The sequence below is a fragment of the Gnatocerus cornutus genome, chromosome 2 (genome assembly GCF_029298725.1).
Source record: "Gnatocerus cornutus isolate USDA-ARS CGAHR chromosome 2, icGnaCorn1.1, whole genome shotgun sequence".
Taxonomy (NCBI): Eukaryota; Metazoa; Arthropoda; class Insecta; order Coleoptera; family Tenebrionidae; genus Gnatocerus; species Gnatocerus cornutus.
The window spans coordinates 9,050,700-9,070,244 of record NC_142234.1 but is presented as its reverse complement, the minus strand read 5'-3'; the positions used below and the strand labels follow the sequence as shown (position 1 = coordinate 9,070,244).

Below are 19,545 nucleotides of genomic sequence, written 5' to 3'. Positions count from 1 at the left end.
CGAGTGCGCAGAACTAACACGAACCATCACACAACAAACAAACTCGAATGAAATGGACGATTTGCCAAAATTTAAGCTAAGGACGCGACAGACGACAGCCGAAATTTTGCACGCATCCACTTCGGGTCTGTGACTTCGGCTTAAATAAAAAGAAACGTCTTGACGACTTTTCAAAAGAGCTCCAAATAGAGGAGTGACAATGTAAACAATGGGATGACCATTTTGGAAGGATTCTTGGGAGCATTTGGCAAGATATTTGTGTAAAGTAATGGGTGACGAATCGGGTTGGGAAATGGGGCGGAACTAATGGAGGCGGTGGGAAACGCGGATTTTTTCCGTTCAACAGTAGATTTAGATGCATTGAGAACAAACCAACTGTTTAAAATAAAAACAATAGAAAAAGTTCAATGCTTTAGACTAGTTGGGAGCGTTTAGTTAAAGTCATAGAAGTGTTCCTTTTTGAAGCTGCCATTCTTTTTCGCAGCTTAATTTTGAATCTTGTTTCAGGATGGTAGCGGAATAAAAGAAAAAGAAGATAAGTCTGCGAGCAGAAATTTCGATGACTTGCGACCCCAAGATGGTGTTGGGCAGCCGTGCGGTCGTGCGATGCAATGTCCATCCGAAAGCCTATCCAATCAAGTCGAACTGGGATCCCGCTCGCGCGCCTTTCATCCGATAAGGGTGTGTTGTGTATTGTCCACATTAGTGGTGCCGACAGTAATCCGTTGGTCGCCGTCATCGCAGCTCGAGCCCTTTATGCCGGGACGTTGGCCACCATTCGGACCACGGCCCCGAGTCTCCAGCGTCCCTGCGCCCAGCTGGCCGCCCTTTGTCTCCTTGCCACTCTAACGGCAGCGGCGAGGTGCTATGCGTGCTCGAACGCCACCCAAGCTCTAGCCCACTTCGCTCCGACGCCCTCTTCCTTTAGTCCAATTGATGATTCCAATGTCCGACCGCATTCTTCCACTTTAGTATTAAGTAGGCCGGCGACTCCTCCTCGACCTGTACACAGTGATACTAGCATAATTGTAATTGCAAATTCTAAAAAGTTGTTGCTTAATCAAAATTCTAACGAGACGACGACGATCCGGAAACGGTTTAGGACTAAACGGGAATTAACGCCGACGGGGTTGAACCGCATCGCCGTCGACGAAGACCAAACCAAACTCGCCTTGGAGAAGAGAGCGGATGTGCTGGTGACCAGTGAGACTGACACGAGTGTGGGTGATAGTGATAGGGTGAATTCGTCGATCGTGAACACTGTTCCAGAGGCAGAACATCAAAACGACAGCAGCTTCCTAGAAGAAAACGACACAGATAGACACTTAGAAGGCACTGAACGGCCCATGCCTCCGGTGCATGACCACGGCAACGCTTCATGTAAGTACCAAAACCATCATAATGTTTACTACTCTGTACTGTTGTAACTTCCAATCATCTCGGGGTCCTTTTTTGGACTGACCCAGGAGTAAGTGTAAACACCACAAAAACAACTGAAAGACATGCATTTATCGATAAATCGTTTCATCAAACAACGAGTTTATTGCATCATGAAAGCAGACTCATTAAAAAGTTTTATTTGTTTAGGTAACTATGTGGTTGCACTCTTACTTAATGAAGCCATTGCAGTTTAAAGAAAATTGAACAAAAAAACGGCACCAAATTTCGGCACAATGCTTTGAACACAAGAAAAGCTATTTGATTACTTTGTTGTAAGATATGAATTCAGTTTTTGTGAATATGAAGTTTTTAATTAGATATTACATAGATATGAATTTACTTATGCGAACAATGCCGTCATTTCATGTTAGCAGAAGCAGTGAAGTGGTGACAAATTTTGAGCATGAAGTCATGTAATGCACTGCTCATGGTCATAGTTTCTGCTTTCATAAAAGTCCTTTTATTACACTATCCTATGACTTTTTGCAACTTTTAGTACATATTGACCACACCAAGAAATATGATTTTGTCTTGGGAAGAGTTTTATTTGTCTAATTACGGATTTAATAGGAAACCTTTGTTTATTTTACTCATACGGCATGTACCGCGCAAAAAATGAAGAAGAAAGCTGCAGCGGAATCGAAACCATAGCTTTCTTCATCTTTTCTCTTTTCGTACACGAACAGTCACATCTACAATTTTTGCAGTTGATTCAAACTCTTACCTTTTTATAACGTACAATGTTTGCACATCCGTAAGTACCATTAGGATGCCAAAACAAATTCCTGTATCTTTCGATTGACTTTGTGTTATGGCTTCGCTTTCTTCCGTGGTTCTTTTGCTTTTGGCCCAACCTGGCGTCGCTGCCGTCCATCTATTTGGGGAAGTGACTCCCGCCACTGTTCGCTCCGCTTAGTCTGGCTGTCCTCGCCGACCCAATCTCCGTCATTGCCTATGCACTCCCTTATTATACCATTTGGCATGATTGCTGCATTACTAACAACGACCGAAATAGCCGTCATGTTGAGAGCGTCCCACGTCCGCCATAATCGACTACCTGATCCTTCGTGGGCTTATATCTCGCACGACTCGCCCAAACCAAGATACCATCATATCTCGAATCGTCCAATTCCATGGACCACGACGTCCATTACGGCGGATTTATGCACTTCGTCTCGACGGACGTGCACTTTATAAAAACAAATGAGTCGAGAGATTGGGATCGGTTGACGATGACACCGACGAGGTCACGGTCATGGTACGAACATCCATGGGGAAATGGAGCGGCGCAATTGGCGCACTTATTATTGTAGCTTCTGGGAACGAGTTATATTCATCGCTGCGGGGACTAGACTTATTATTTCTGGCAGGTGTTGTGGCTGCTGCGACGCAAGATTTTCTCTTATGCTGCACGGGAAATGTTAACAGTACCAACCAGGTTCGTAAGAATCTATAAGAAAATATTTCGAAAATAGACAAAATTTCATAGGGACATTGAAAATGTTTCACAGTAGTACCGTTTTTCCCTTGTCTTTCTCTTTCAGGCTTCTTTGGGTGTGCCTCAAGGACCATCCATGGACCATTGCTTTTCAATGTGTTGTCTCAAATATAGAAATTACAGTTTCTGACCAACATTGACTTTTTGTTGAGTAAACGTCAGTTTATATAGTGTTTGTAGCCCGCGAATATCTTGAAAAAACTTTCGCACTATTTTCCTGAGGTTGTTGCTCTTCTGTGTATCAAATTAACGTTGGTATTGATGAAAAAGCGCCCGAGTTGTGATGGGGCCCACTATTTATAGCCTGGGATTCCATCGAAGTAGGTCGCTCCTTTGCCATGACTCGGCCAATGAAAACCGCTTGTTTTTTTCAATAAATGACCCGCCATCTGGGAATTTCATCAACAAGAACCTCCATTTTCCCACAACAGCAGCCGACAATCCCCGACAAAAATTTGAATTTTTAATGTCCATCGCAGCCCTGTTTTGCGCCATCCAACCCTCTGATCGATACTAGATTTTAACCCAAATGACCGCACGCCCACAAAGTGGAGGTCACAGGTTTAATCTGGAGGACCGAACTGATTTTTTCACCCCAAGAATCAGCGGTTTTTGTTGGTAAAACGATACCTCAGCGGCTTTGTCGTAAACAAAATCATCAACGTTGTTGTCGCTTCGTCCAGATGATGGAAAGTCCGGAAAAAAGGCGCCTGACTAATTGCGAGAGGCGATGCTGATGATGAAACGGAGTGGAAGAACTTAATGTCTAACAGACGAGTCGCGGTCGGTTTCGTTTTTCTCAGTTTGATGGGCTCTTGTAATGATTGCGGAGCAGATGCTTGATACGATTGAAGAAGATTTGTCAGAATGTTTGACGTTTCGGGATAAGTTGTTTATAGAAACATCGAGTTCAAAGCTTCAAAGCGACGCCGAAAGAAGTCTTTATTTTTGCAAAAGAGTCCAAGGACTTACAAAGAGCCTTATAAAAATTTCCAAGTTATGATAGAAAACTTGATGATTGGCTTATGAAAGCTACTACCAGTCTTGGTTAATTAATGGGTAATAAATAAAGAAAACTAATTAAGAAAATGTACATCGTTTGTTTAATTAATTAATTAACACTAATATTAACACAGACATGAAACTAAAAGTAAATTAAATCATGTTACATATAAAGTGGTATTTAAAATTTTTAGTGTCAATTTCCATTAAATATTTACGGTTTTTACTCAGAATGGCGCAAAGTTTTTAAACATTTTATAGATTTCGTAAAGTTTTTGGAACAAGGCCACCTTTATCAATACACTAAACCAATTTATCAATTTTAAAAAATGCATTCGAATATTTTAATTCAGTTTGGCTAAAAGAATTTTTGTGATAAAACCTCTCCAACAATGTACGAATAAATGGATCCATGGAATTGTTGCGTTGAATGCGTCTGTCCTGACTCTGATGGCACTAGTAAGAACAAAGAGCTCAGCATATGTTATGTTTGAATAAGAAAAATAGTAACTAAAACAACACAGATAATTCTTCATGTCGTTGACTCTCGTCATCTGCTTCCTCCTTCTCCCCTCAACCTTTTTTTCGGCCATCTTAAGAGATCGAGTGATGATTACTCGGAGGTGAAATGTTCCCAGTGAAATATCCGATGCATGTTAGTAAGGCGGTTCTTTTCATGTCGGCTTGTTAAGATTCTACAAGCCGGAGCGCATCTCGTTTCACATGTTCAATCTCAACCGACGATAACGCATTCAACAAACGCACCAACAGCCCCAGCCTTGAGTCGGCGGCGGTGTGAAAAAACCTCCACCGCCTCCAAGACATATCACTTTCACTACGAGGTCGTCGAACCGATATCTCTTCACAATGCTTTACCAGAAAAGTAGGAGAGGTTCTATGTCGGCTTGTGACGTCAGTAAACGTCTCCCCCGGATCTTTTTTTACGTTTCCGGGCGGTCGGCCTCCGGATTGCCTTGAGGAAGGGGGGCGGGGAAGACGTGACGTAATAAAGACCCTACGAGCGGCGGGCGGCGGTTTCCTAGGCAACTGCCATGGTGCACGCACGTAGCAACAGAGTGCGTGTACGGATCCGTGTGTAAGTAGTTTCAAGGTTCCTGCTCAAACGAGGAAATCGCGCCTATTTCGGCGAGTTTCTAACGAAGGACGAAGATTCGGTGATTGACTCGCACAAGAAACGGAAAAGCTATTATGAAGAATTTGGCGTCTACAGCGACGATAATCGGAACAAACACATGAAAAGACATTATTAATCATAGTTATTAATTATTACAACTACACTTTCTATTCTTTATGCTTCTCCGGAAAGTTCCAAAAGTTTGGAATTGGGGTCTTAAAGTTCATTAAGTTCTAAGCAGAACCAAGCTTATAACTTATAACATATATTTAATTGTTGTTTTGCGTATCTCATTATGTTAACCAACAATTGATGTTCTTCCTTTCAACATTCCTCCTCCCATTTCCGTTTACACCAAATCTGTTTTAAAGTAGATAGCACTTGCTGTCTTGTTGTTCTCACCTACGTATTTACATCAGCAACATTGTAAAGTACTTCTAGAATCACCATTTGGAAAGAGTGATTGGTTAACACTTTTCTTTCTCCGTTTACTTCTTCAATTTTCTTGAAAGATGCTGATGGTGATGAAAATTTGACACAGCGCTTCTGTTACGAATCATTTTTCTCCAATTAACCACGATCTCATTATGCAGAATAATACTTTTGAAATGCTTTCATTCGTTTCGGCAACGTTCAAAATGTGTGGTATTAGGGTGAAACAACATTTTCGGTAACATTTTGAAGTGGTACTGTACTGATAAAACAGCGATATGGCTATCACTGCGAACATCATAAATATATAAATTTGTTGATTGTTAGATGACGACCGCAATTACCTTTCAGCACGCCAGCGAAGAAACAGTCAATCTAACATTTTATTTAAAGCAAAGCCAGAATGTCTGATCGATAAGACAGCACGTGCGTTCATTTTATCACCGCAATTTCGCTCAGTGCCCTTTCTTTCTTTTATCTTTTATCTAGTTTACCTCCATTGCTACTGTATTTCCTTTTGAAACTTATCACCTCCGCAAAAAAAGCCCAACCGGTTTTTGAGGACTAATTATTTTCGCTGCATTCGTGTATACCAGCGAATAACCGTTTTGGAATTTGAACCCGGATAACTCGAAAACTAACCTCCGATGCCATGTCGTGTTTTTGTCGACTATAATTATGCTTAAAATTAGATGTTCAGTAATAAAAGCGTGATCTCAATTAGTCCCAGCTAAATATTCGTACGTTTTTAATTAAGATTTTGATTTGCGAGGCGATTGTTTCTAAATTACCGTTCCGTGGAAATGAAGGAGAGAATAGACCACGACCCCTTGAGATTAAATGGGTTTTTCAACACTTTCTGAAAACAGCACGAGTTACTTGTACAATGCGATCAGTTGATTGCTTGACCGTGAGTGTGAGCCAAGAATTTTTTTCGGGGGCAAAATTACGCTACCTGTGAAGAATTCAGGATTTTTTTAAACCTCTAAAAGCACATGTTTCCCAAAAACTCATCATAATTGTGGAAGGCACTTTCCTATAGTTCAGTAAGTAACATTCGTCGCGGTTTAATGTATTGACTTCATTATCGGGAATAGTGGAGTAATTTTCCTACAGCGCTATGGGAATGTTTATTGACCCTGTTCGACGCTTTTGTGGAAATACCAACGTTTTCAGATTAGGGTGATTCCCGGTCCCGATGGCAAATCTAGCTGGACAAAAATCAAAAATCAAGTTTGTTTATTTGAATTTCTGAATAATGTATATTGTTCTAAAATCTCCCAACTGTCGATTACTGTGCGTATATCCGTTTTGTTTTTATCAGAATTGCATCTACAGCCAGCGAAACCACTTCACTCCCTTGCATTGCAATTTCAAATTATTAGGATTCTACATGCAAGCTAATTTTTTCAAATTGTCTTGAATTTTGCAAATTTGTGATATTGATCATTCAACTGAGAGTAGACAAAATAATATTCAAACTGTTGATCATATTTAAAATTTTGAAAAGTAAAGGAAAAGTTAAATGTGAATTTTGGACTAAAATTTTGTTTAAAAATCTAAAATATTATTCTAAGCAACTTTCCTTAATAATATTTATTGATATTTTCAATGTGAAGCAAAATATTGGGAAACGACCCCATACAAAACTCGCAGTTGGCTGTACTTATAATTTTCAATGTTGCAAGTGTTAACAGATTCGCCTTGAAAAGTTTTATGAATCTGGTAAAATTCAAAATTTATCTTCGAAAATTGCCGAAATTTTGTTGAGTAATGATTTTTGTCCAGCTAGATTTGCGATGGGGACCACTGTGAGCCCCCTTGAAAAAATCAGTTCAACCATTTTAAATTAAAATATTCTAAAGTGCACGAAAAAATGCGCTTTTGGGTGTCAAGGTGTGAAATTGGTGCGTCTTGAGAGTGCCACACACATTCCCCATCGTTATTTTTTAAACGACTGTGTAACTGCAGCAATTAACAATTTAAAAGTGGCGTTCGTCGTTAAAACGCGTCGATTTCGTGTGTGGGCAGTCATTTTAAGCGGCGCATAATTGCTACCACACACGTAACACGTTTCCGCATGACGTGATGTCAGGGGAAAGAATCCCCCGAATCCATCATCGGCTTTTAATCGATTTATTAGGCGGTAAACTCACAGCTTTCGATGTGGGTCACGTTTTCCGCAGTCACGCGACGCCGACGACGCCTCCGACGCTGATGAGACACGTTGCAATAAAATGCGTCTAGGTTTTTTCCTCCGACGTTCGATCGGGGCGTCTCAAGGGCGTCGAAATCTACATTTTCTTGGCTATTCACATGCATCCACCCTTCGGCGCTTTTGTTTTAGAGCGTCCAACCCTTTCTGCCACTCTTTGACATCGATCAGCGTTTTTCAGAGGGAGAGCATTCACGAGCGTATTAATGAGAGGAAAAGTAGGTCACGGGTGAGGACCCTCGTTTTAGTGCTTCAAAGAGAAGAAAACAGCCCCCATAGCAACATTGCGTATGTGTACGAAGGGGGAAAACTAAGGTCATTCGCTCGATGGATGAATAGAAATGTACGCACAAAAAGCTCATTACGACGAGCGATTTATTCCGAGACGATGATATCACCGGTTTGTGCTTTCTATTCATTGGAAGAAGCGAATGATGGGTATTGACGGTAATGCTGGAGGACGAAAATCAGAAAGGAAACGCCGAGGTGCGCACTTTTCACTGACGATTGATCTATTACCACAGAATTTTTTGTGTTTTACCACTTTCAGTTGATACCGAAACTCAAACTAATTAAGTGAGAATTATGTATGAACTCGAGGAAAAGTTTGGCGAAGAGCGCCCAGAACTTCAAGAATCGTTAATTTGCGTTGACTGTTTACAATCAAATGCTGCATCAAAGGCAAACTGTGAACAGGCGGATATTATTAAAGTTGTGCAATCATTAACGACACCGATTGAGCTCCAAAACGACATTGTCTAAATACAATCCAGTTATTTGTATTGTTGGAGTCGTGGTGGCACTTTTGGAGGGATGATGGAGACACAACAGGAAATTAAAGACCACTTACATTTGCGAGGTTTCAGTACTTTTTCTTTTCTACCTACTCTAACAAATTCTACTTAGAAAAAAAGGTTCCGGCATCGAATCAGATGATTTACTTTGTTCTTGGTCCTTAGAGGGTCTCTTAGATTAATCAGAGCGTCTCAATGGACCCTTTGTCCTCTTCGATCTTAGAAAAAAGGGAAAACGTGGTAATCAATACCTCCAGTGTCCTTTCTCCACGGAACGATATGCGTATTGAACTCGTGAACTTGCCAAGGCTGGCGAAGAACGACCCGTGTACAGACTGAGAGCAGAGGATGGAGGATTTCGACCCTGCGTGGTTCGCCGACCTCTCCTCCAGCTGCCAGTCGATAGCGAAAGTGAGACGGCGTCTCTTGCATTATTCCGTGTTCCTGTTGCGCCGCGATCTCCAATCTCCGTACGAAGAGCGCCGATGTTAATTGCGGCCTTCCGAACGACGAGATTACGGTCCTGCGTTACGAAATTTAATAACGTCGACGAACGTGACCTACATGACTTTGTGGAAACCATGGACTGATTTTGGCACTTTTTCAATTTCGGCTATTGGAAGACGATTACGAGGGTTTAAGCCGTGTAAATTTTCCGCTTGGGCGAAAATCTTTCTGAGAATATCACTCTCTCTAATCTCTTGCGACCTCATCTCGACATTATAACCGGTCATTATGGAGTGTATGAAGACTGGCTCCTGTTTAAGATGAGTGTCGGTGTGACATTTCACGACCCCAGTTATTGATCCGATTCACACTTCTTTGCACACTTGTGCCGAGGTGCTTCCACCTAAATTGCAATTGCCCCCAGGTGTCTCTCGAGGTGTTCTTGTTTGGTTTACGCATCGTTGCTTACCCTTGCTTTTCATTAATGTTGTGCGCTAGTGCTGGAAGATGCACAATATGCCAAATATGCAAAAGGGAAAACACCTAAACTTGCAGTTGGTTATGAAACAGAGAAGCTAAATGCTTCCGTGAAAAAGCGTTTCATTACTTTCCTTTTTCGATCTGAAAATTTTTACTTATTCTCTTGCAAAATCAGTAATGCATTGTGTTTTTCTTCTCGTGCGGCTTTCCCGCTGCGATTTTTTCTTGCAATCAAATCTTGCACTGGACAATGCCATAACAGGTTCCATTTGTCAAAGGAAGACTCCGCTTTTGCTCGAACGTCGGTCGTTTTTAATAGCGCGTTTTGAATTTTAATCACCTCTCTATTGCCCGCGTTGTCGTTGATAAATGAAAGTCATTTCGATTGTAGCAGAATCGGTGCAAATTCCTGCTGCATTAAAAGCTCCGCCATTAATTTCTCCTCGCGTCGATTCGATGAAAGATGCTCGTGTGCCACGAAAAAAATCCTAACGTTTTCAGGAAACGATTGAGGTTACGTAACGGTTCCGGAATTCGCTCTTATTCTTGTCGACGGAACAACAGGACCGTAATGACGTCCTCCATTATTCTTTCGAGTATTGTGGATTAATTTCCGGACACCTGTGCATTGCACGATGGAAACGTCGACACAACCATCCATCACGATGACAGAAATTGAGTTTTTTCCGAGCTACACCCAACGTGGAAAATTCCTGCTGAGACGTTCCATTCCCGATCTAATAACTCGATCATTTTCAATAATATGAAGTGGAAGATGGGACAACTTCGCCACATTTTCTCCAGATCTTAATTTTGTGGAAGTCTGTCGCGATCGGAGGCGCCAGATGCTTTGGAATTTCCACATTTCGCGACGTGGAAAGAAAGCAAAGAAAGAGGGAGTCTCTTTTAATTACTGGCGTGGAACGGATTCCTTCGGTGGGTAGACCGAGTTTTTTGATGTCATAACTTGGGTTTGAATTTTATTAATCTGGATTTTCACCATGTCGATACATTTCGCGGAAACTCGGAATTTCCGCTTGGGAAGATCTTGTCGTTAACAAAACAATAACTATTAGTGCAGACAGATGTTGAATTAGAACTTGAAGTTTCTATAAATTCTAGTTGCAAAGATTACAAGACGAGCTCCAACATTGTTTTTGTCGCTTTTTGGTATTCGGAACGCGTGCCAAATTTTTGAACGTATTTCCATAAATCAGAGTGTTCAAGTGCAAATGCCTTATTTAAGGTGGTATTTGGGTCGCATGGTGTGAAGCCTGCTTGAGTGATTTAGGAGGACGCCAAAAACGACGCAGCGACGCGGCGTCGGCAAAAACCTGCTGATGCACAATCACGAAACTTTGATTATAATGTCAGTTTTACCATCAGTGAAATGTAAATTTAGTTATGCATTTGTTGCTTACATAACAGCTGTTTATTTACTATTATTGCATCTGGTTCTCAAGGTTAACATGTGCAGAAGGTGAAGTCAAAGATGTTTTTTAATGCCATTACCGTCTCCGCATTTCTGTTTTATCATTATGGAGGGGAAACGGAGGCGGGACTTTATATTTAATAATTTAAAAGTTCGATTATGAAGAGAGACGCCAGCGACACATTTTGCCACGTTTTAATCATAAAGGAGGAATTATGGTACGGCCATCAAACGTGTCTTGGCGATAGAATCGTCGTTTTGTCGTTCTTTGTTCTTACATGTTTCAGGCTTAGTGGTCCTCAAATTTCCTCCAGACCATGATAATATGAGTTTAATGGAAAGTGTAATTCGATACACACTCCGAAAATGGGATTTTCAACAACGGTGCGTTAAAAGTAACGTTTTCTTTATAGGGTCATAAAAGAATTGGTCTAAAATGGAATATTAATCTACGAATTTTTAAACTGAGATGAAACAAAATTTGCTCCGTGTATTATTTCAGGATTGCGTGTAAAACCAACAAATACACAGCATTTTTCTGAAGAAACCTAATAAAACTGAGTTTAAATGAATAAGTAATGGTTTTTGGACAGAAAAAATAAAGTTGAACGAAATTAAGTAAGATCCAGATATTCAAATTTTATTAATAGAATATCCGGTCTTTTCGTGTTGGAAACAATAAAATTAACTGCGGTTTCTTATCAATGTTACAAACTGTTAATTGAGATTAAACGTCGGTTATATTTTTGAAATCTTTGGATCGGGCATTTGATCAAGAGCATGAGCCAGAGAAAATTGTGAAAAATGTAGATTTCTAGCAAAATATCCCATATAGTTGTTACGTCGGCATTTTCTCGTTGACATTCCATTCGTTTTTTTTGGCCCACGTCTCGTTATGTTTCTATAATCTTTCCGAAAAAAGCTTCTTGTCCGACAGGTCTAAATTTAGCCCGACTGTGCCAAATTTAACCTCGTCTTCTTCGTCAATATTTTCTCGACATTGCTTATCTCCATCATCCGCCATCGCACTCTTTCTTTAATCCGTTCGACACAAAAATAAACAATAATATTATTGTGAAGAGTGACGCAGACGATGCGATATCAGCGCGCCTGGCGGTTAGTGGACGGAACTTAATGAGGTTATTCACTGCCTACGACGACGGGACAATGATCCTTGTTTCTTGTTTGTTGCGATGATGGTGCTGTGCATGAATTTTCAGTTGGTCGTCGCCACGAAAAATCTCGGCTACAAGAAAAACCGTGGCTGATTTCGCTCTTGTCCGCTCTCTTTCTTGCGACTTCTTGCTTTCCAATTAAGGATGCTCCAGTTAAACTGCAATCGTGCACAATGGACTCAAATTGCAAGCGTAATAAGCTGCATTGGTTCATACAAAACTACAGAGGATCGTTTATGATCGTCATCGTCGTCGTCGTCACGGACCAGACGGCGACTTAATACAATTACCAGTTGCACTTCATCTAATTGTCTGTGACCTTTGACCCAAGTGTTTGGTATAATTAACCGGGGGAGATGCGCAATTTCGCGCCGAAGAAGTCGGGACACACACGTGGATTCTGGAAAACACAATTTCCAGAAAAACTCTTCATCTTCTCGGAACTGCTCTTTGTCTCGCGGACCTTGACAAACAAAGAGCTACTAAACCCATCACGTTACCTAAGTGTCGTCGGACAAAGAATTTTACGAGCATTCTAATCACACGATGATTGACACCTGACAACTTCCCTGCTCGTATTTTATCGCCGAATTACTAAATATTACTATGCACGAGTGCATTCTGCAACGTGCCTGGCAGTATGCAAATTTACAGATTTTGGACAAGGGGTCGCGGCGAGGGGGCTTTTTATAAATGGTTAGCTGTAATATCATCATGCGACAAGCCCCACAGGGACGTTGTTGGATTGTTAAACAAAACCATTGCTTCTTTATTTGCAATAAATCATTCAAGTCGTTCACTCTATTGCGTATTGCTGAAATATGCTCGTTGCGACGCGAATTCGATAGTAATAATACTTTGGAAAGTTAAGAGCTTCGAACAACACCAAGCGAAGTTGTCTACTCCTATCATTAAGGCTCAAACACCATAGTCAATTAATCAGTCTTCTAAACTAGTTTGCATGTTCTTTTCAAAATTGACTTGGATAGTTAGTTGTCACTTGAAATTTGAGTCCGACGTGTTGTTTTCACAGCAAAATAAAAATTGAAAAAAGCGCCACCGATAAGATAGATTTTTACAGCGTGTTTACAATTCCCGTAAACAATCCTTGATTACAAAGCGAGTTGTTAAAAGTGTGTCCTCGTTAAGCAAAGATAAAGCTAATTTATCTATTTTTGCAGTTGATAATTTTTGTTGAAAAAGTCCTTCAGGCATTTCAAAAATTACCACTTGAAATAACTTGGAAAATTGTAACCACAGCAAAATCCGCTTAATTGTAGGTCATCCCTTTGTCCCTTTGGGCCTTTGTGAGTATTCTCTCTCAACCTATTAAACTGTTCGGAAAACACAATTTAGACACAACATCGCTAGATTATTTAATGGAAACCCAGCTAAGTGTTTCGTCCAATCAAATTAGCAACCTCAGGTACAATATAGAGGTAATATGATTGAAGCTCTATTTTTTCCTGCATTTAAGCTCATTATGTGAAACTGTTCATTATTTGATCTCGCTGCACACTAATCGGATTTGACCAAATTCAAAAACTGTACATGAAAATTCTGCGCCTGCAACTTTGAGTCCTTGCTAAAAGTGCTCAAATCCTGCAAATAAAGCACAAACACCTCCATCAATCGAGTTCTAATTGGCCGCCACACCACTCCTGCGGCGTTCCAAACTCACACCCCTCAATAAAACTAGACGCGATATTGCGGTGCTTAAAAGCTTCGTCATTCACCAATTTAAATTCTGTTTACCTTTTCGTCGAAGCTTTAATGCTTTCTCGACCTAACCGAATCGATATATCGGTTATTATATGAAAGAGGGAAAACTCATTTTTACGCTGGCTGATCCCGACATCCAATCACTTAGCGCGAGCGTCAGACAGGGAAAAAAATCTGTTTGCGAAAGAGGAAAAAGAGGATGTTGCTCCAAGGCCTTTGCTGCGAATGCAACAGATGCACGCTAGCGTGGATGCAACTTATAGACACGTGAGAGAAGTGATTTTAAATGAGCTTAATTACATTCTGATTTATGCGACTGCGAGTGATGACTGGAAATTCGAATGGCTAAAATATTAGTCCGGGCTTGTTCCGGAGAGCAGGATTCTGAGAACACTGCTACAGTGAAATTTGCATTGAGTCCAGGACGTGCGAATTCCGGGAAAAAATCGATTCGGAACGAAGGGATTTCGACGAAGAGAATTCGTGCGGTCCTAGGGGGTTTCAAAAGCTTACGATGTTTTCAATAATTCGACTCAAACTATTTTAATTACCAGGAAAAGCACCCACAGATATGATTAAGTGGGTCATAAAATACACACAATAATAACGCCAAAATCTCTAACCCACAGCTGTCACATCTCATCACCTGAAATGTTTTTATCACCCCTTTGATAATTTTATTAGGTCTAGCCGTTACGGTAATAAATTATGTAATCTCGCCTTTTTACTAATTAACTCGGGTCTGATTTACAACCCCGCTTCTGTATAAGTCAACCCCTGTGGCCTTGATTCTTTTCCTAGTGACCTTTCTGAACACCTGAAAACCGCCCGGGAGTCTTAATCGTGTTCTTTTTAATTAAACTTTTTTTTCGGCGCGATAAATCAGAACAGAACTGTTTTTGGTTTTAGTTTATTTAATTCAAGATAGAAATGCGTGTCCCCTATTCTACTGAGAATGCACATGTGTTCTAACTTTAGATGTGGTGCATAGTATTGGAGTAAATCATGCGGCTGCACCTTGTAGGTGTTCATTCGCCGATATTAATTTGGGCGAGCGAGCGAATGAAGTGGTGAGAATAAAAATAGAATTGTGGTGAAATCATTGGGGTAGAGTTTCCTTGAGGAAGGCTATTCAAAAATATAATCAAATATTATCCATAAAACACTGAGGTCTATGAAGAGGTGGTCCACAAGTAATAAATATTTTTTAATATAAGGCAGTAAAATTATATTATCTTTTGTTGAGATTTGTATAGTGAAATCAAGAGATTGTTTTTTAGATAATCCTCTTTTCAATGATATATCCATCTAGATTGGCAATGACATTGTTTTGTTCGATTTTAATGTACCCACAAGGATTAGTAATAGACTCGACTCTGTATCTGTTTCAACTAGCATTGGCTATATTAAAATATTCTTTGGCAGCCTCCACATTCACTGCATCTGAAGGTGATTGAACACCTTGATCCTCGTTTTCGAAGTATCTAACGTGAAATACGTCTAAGTTCGCCAATAGACGTCCTTGTGAAGAGAAACAGTGCGTTCGTGTCGCGAATTATCCAACGATTTGTTTGGGCAAATCGAGTGGTTTGCCTTGGTGAACCTGTTCGCCGATGTCTACACGTGGCCTCGCTATGCAGCTATCACAGACGTACGTCCGAGTGTTAGAACTGCATTAGATCCTTAATATGTAAATCGGCTCATAAAACCGCGATCTCGAACGGGTTCCTCGTTTTATGGCCTCGTTACATTAAGCGATTATTTGTAAATAATGGCTAATTAAATTTAATATCGACCCGTCGAACGCCACTGCACAGATGGCGCCATAAATTACGCAATGTTTATTTTTTAGTGAATCAGGTAGGGGACGTCAGGGAAGCCTGGACGGCGCTATATGTGTGACAAGTGGAGGCCCTAATACAGAGCCTTGAGGTAATCCGCAATTCCAGCGCCATAAAACACTGTCAGGTATTGGCGCCGATGCTAATAATTCGCGATTATTACGAGTGAAAGGTTAACGGACCTTTAAAACTAGATTCTGAGAAACGAAACAGGTAACAGAATAACCTTGTGCCGTTGCATAATCTCGTTCCGGGGTATTTTTCGATTTCTTCGTTTTGTTTTATTTTCGGTCGATTCTTTCCGTGCCTACACAGGCTCTGCTGTTATTTACATAATTTAAAATACAATCAGAAAGTTATTAAACGAGGTTCGAGGTCGTCGGCAGAATTTATAGCTGGTAAGTGACCCCTTAGCAGTCGAAACTGCGCCGCCTCTGCAACCATATCTCTATATACGGTCTCTTTGATTAGTCAATAAAAATAATGGCACCGTTTCCGGCAGTTCTAGACTTTTGAAGTTGTGAAATTCAAAAAGGTGACCCTGAAAGGAAAAGTAATTTGGCAATTCAAAAGTTGTTCGCCTAATTTTTAGCCTTTTCGATTTCTTGCATCATTTTTTTGTGAGTCCTTTTACTAGAGGAATTTTCCATTGGTGACCGCAATTGTAACAATTTTCTGATTTGACGATAATTACTTTGGACTTGAATATACGATCTGTAATATTTTATTCAACATTTCCCTCTACGTTTATGTAAATTGGACGTTATTAGCATCCAATATGTCAGCGATGGAAGCATAATGAAACGAATTTTCTTGTAAATTTACATGAGGAACGCTAGTCAATGGGTACGATTAAAATTACATGCAATTTTCGAAATGACAGGTGAAATTCATTAGCAACAAGTTGTGGCTTTTCCTGACGATAAATAGCAATTTATAGTTCACTATTAGGTCGCTGTTGAAACGAGGACTAAATTAAATTTGATCGAATTTTGACACAACCACAAACATTTTAATTTGTTTCATGAAAAAATATACTTTTATTATTTTGGAAGAAACACATCATTTCCATTCAACATATCATTAAAATTCTAAATTATTGGTTAATCAGGGTATACTAGACGATCTGCATTAATCGATTCCTTTTTGGAATTGTACTTCGAAGTTTTGTTGTAAATGTCAGATCTATTTATTCTATTTTAGTTTACTTAAGGGAAGTGTGAGGGGTTCAGGATGCCTCTCTAAGTAGAAATTTTGTTTTCACGCACAAAGTAAAATTCGTGTTGAATTTGAAACTTTGAAATTTAACTTTTGACATTACAAACATCAACTGCTCATTTAGTTATCACTTTCTCACGTTTAGGATGTTTTGTAATTTTTATGTTTCGAGTTTCTGTTCTTTGCATGCAAAGATGTCCGAAACGAAATTTCCAAGAATTTTGAAACTTCTGTGTTTTTTTTTTCTTCATACATACTTAGCAAGCATAATAATGAGTGTCATAACAGGTGCAGATGCCGATTTGAAATCCTCTCTTTGCTCGGATTTTTTAATCTTCTAAAGCCGTTATTTGCCGAAATCTGCCATGTAAATTTTAGTCCTCTTGCATTTTCATGGGTTTTCGTCTGTGCGGAATGCTCTCATTTCCAGTAGTAGCTACATAAATTACATACCGAAGGCGAGGTGTACAATTTCTCGAGAGACAGACCACCGAGGTTTGTATACTATTTTATTCACAATCGTACAGATTTAAGAAAAATTAACCAAAATAAAAATTTGTGATATACTATTTATACAGGATGTCCCAGAACGCCCGCACTTCCTTCTAATGGGCCATTCTCCATCAAAATCTGAGTTGATTGCCGTATTGCGCAATGTTCAGGCAGTAACAAACATTTAAAGTTGATCATTCACAGCGTATCTTTGTACAATTGAAGGAAAAAATATCGCAGGTAACGTAGCAACAGAATGCTATCTAGCGATTTATAAGCTGTGATTGGCCAACTTAAAGTGCTTGTAACTCAAAGACTTTAATAAGGGCTTGAACATTGTGCGTTACGATAATCAACTCAAATTTTGATGGGGAATTCCCATTAAAAAAATGCGAGCCTTCTGTATATTTGTTAACTAATTGTGAACAAAATTTTTGACAGATACATGAGGTTCTGCCTACCGGCCTATTTTTGAGTAGCTATGTAAAGTGGCTTTTAATTGATAGAAACCGGTAAATTAATTTTCCACTAAACATCGGTGAAATTTCTCTGCCATGGGTTGGTAAAAAGTTTAGACGCGCGTTACTCCCGATAATGTTCGAATTAAATCTAATTTGCGTCAATTCGCTGCAAAGTTTCCAATTAAAACATGACTAAATTTGAGCCATAATTTCCATATTATTGACATTTACTACCCACCGGCACATAAAATTCCTGCTCACACTTGGCTACAATTCCTGCAATCTCGCAAGATCTTCCTTTTCCAATACAGGGACGTCGTTGGCGAGTTGTGGTTCCCCGAATCGCAAAATCCACTTAAAAGCCTCGCATAAATTATCATAAAGTCCCAGTCGTTTGAAATGTCAAAGTAGGTGTGCCAGGGGCCCTTTTTCGCTGAATCTATCTCGCGCATGACCAAACCCGATCAACATTATTTGTGGGTAATTCCACAAGGTCGCTTCCAAATTCATCTGTTATTACGGTCATGCGATGATTATGCATGCAGATATTTTTATTAAGTCTAGACAGAAGTCAGACAAGTTTGTTGTTACAAACTTTATAATTTAGGATTGTTGCTACGTGTAATTAAACAGAGCCGGATTTGGGGGTTTTAATATCGCAAAATATGGGCCTTGTTCCATCGTAAGATTGTGTTTTATTTGCTTCGGCGTTTACGGCCCTGAAACAAATACAACTCAAGTCTAATCTGGGCCCAATCAAAATTGTAAACACGTCGGAGGGCCGATCTTGCGGCTTTTGCGATTGGAGGATTTTACATTACTGCAAGAATTATTTCCATGTATAATAAAGTCGGTGATGCGTATCTTTTTACCCGAGTGCGTTTAACGACACGTCCGAATCGTCTTTCTACAGATAAAACACCGGTAAAACGGACGATAACGACTCCCAGAGGTGGAATTCGGAGCAAAGATGGACGTTGATGTGAGTCGCAGTCGTTATCGAAAATTATTTTTAATTTCGTGGAACTCTTCGGCTATCTTGAATCATCCGGGAAGATAAAAGGACGCTGACCTGGAGCTCCGGAAATGCGAAAATCGAAGCAGCTTCAAGTTCGGTGGATTTTAGATAACATTATCGGATGCTGATGCGTTTGTGTATTTTGAAGGGATTAGGTACGTGACTTCTGAAGTTTGTGATCAAAATCTGTGGTCTGGACCATCAAACTAAAGTCATGTCACTGATAAAATATAATAAAGATAAACATTTGCCAAGTTTAATATGCAGAAGCAACTGTTTATCGAACAGTATTTTTGAAAAATATGTGATCCGAATCAGAAGTCTAATTTCAATCGTAAAATATGTATGTTTTCAGCCATAAACTATAAAATTCATTAAAATTTTTAGGTTTTTTTTTGTAGTTGTGTGCAGTTTTTTGAAACAATTTTCAGAACGTAAGATTTTGGAATCTTTTTCAGTATGTATAAATGTTATCTAACTCTTGTCATCGACCGGTTTTGCCGTCATCACCACGACCCACTTTAAAAATACGGCTCTCCTACTTGACAACCCCATTCATCACTCTTTTTCGTCCATTTTTAACAATCCTTCAACTCCCTACCGAAAACTGAAGAGTCCCAACTTGAATTCCTCGCATCCTTAATTTACTCCTCCAAAAAGTAAAACTCGAGTACAGCTCACAAGAATTGCTTGCCGCCTCCAAACCCCAAAAACTGAGTATTTCTCACGCTGGTTTTTATGAA

General features: G+C 39.9%; 1 protein-coding gene across 2 annotated transcripts in view; it reads left to right on the top strand.

Moving 5' to 3' along the window:
- Positions 1-514: 514 nt before the first annotated feature.
- LOC148178726 (uncharacterized) overlaps positions 515-19,545 on the top strand; it is a 60,211-nt gene continuing 41,180 nt past the window's right edge. For both annotated transcript variants that reach the window (XM_088030502.1, XM_088030501.1), the window contains exon 1: positions 515-1,380. In XM_088030502.1, coding sequence (XP_087886628.1) covers positions 612-1,380 — 769 coding nt within the window. In that variant the 5' untranslated portion in view covers positions 515-611. The remainder of the gene's footprint in view (positions 1,381-19,545) is intronic.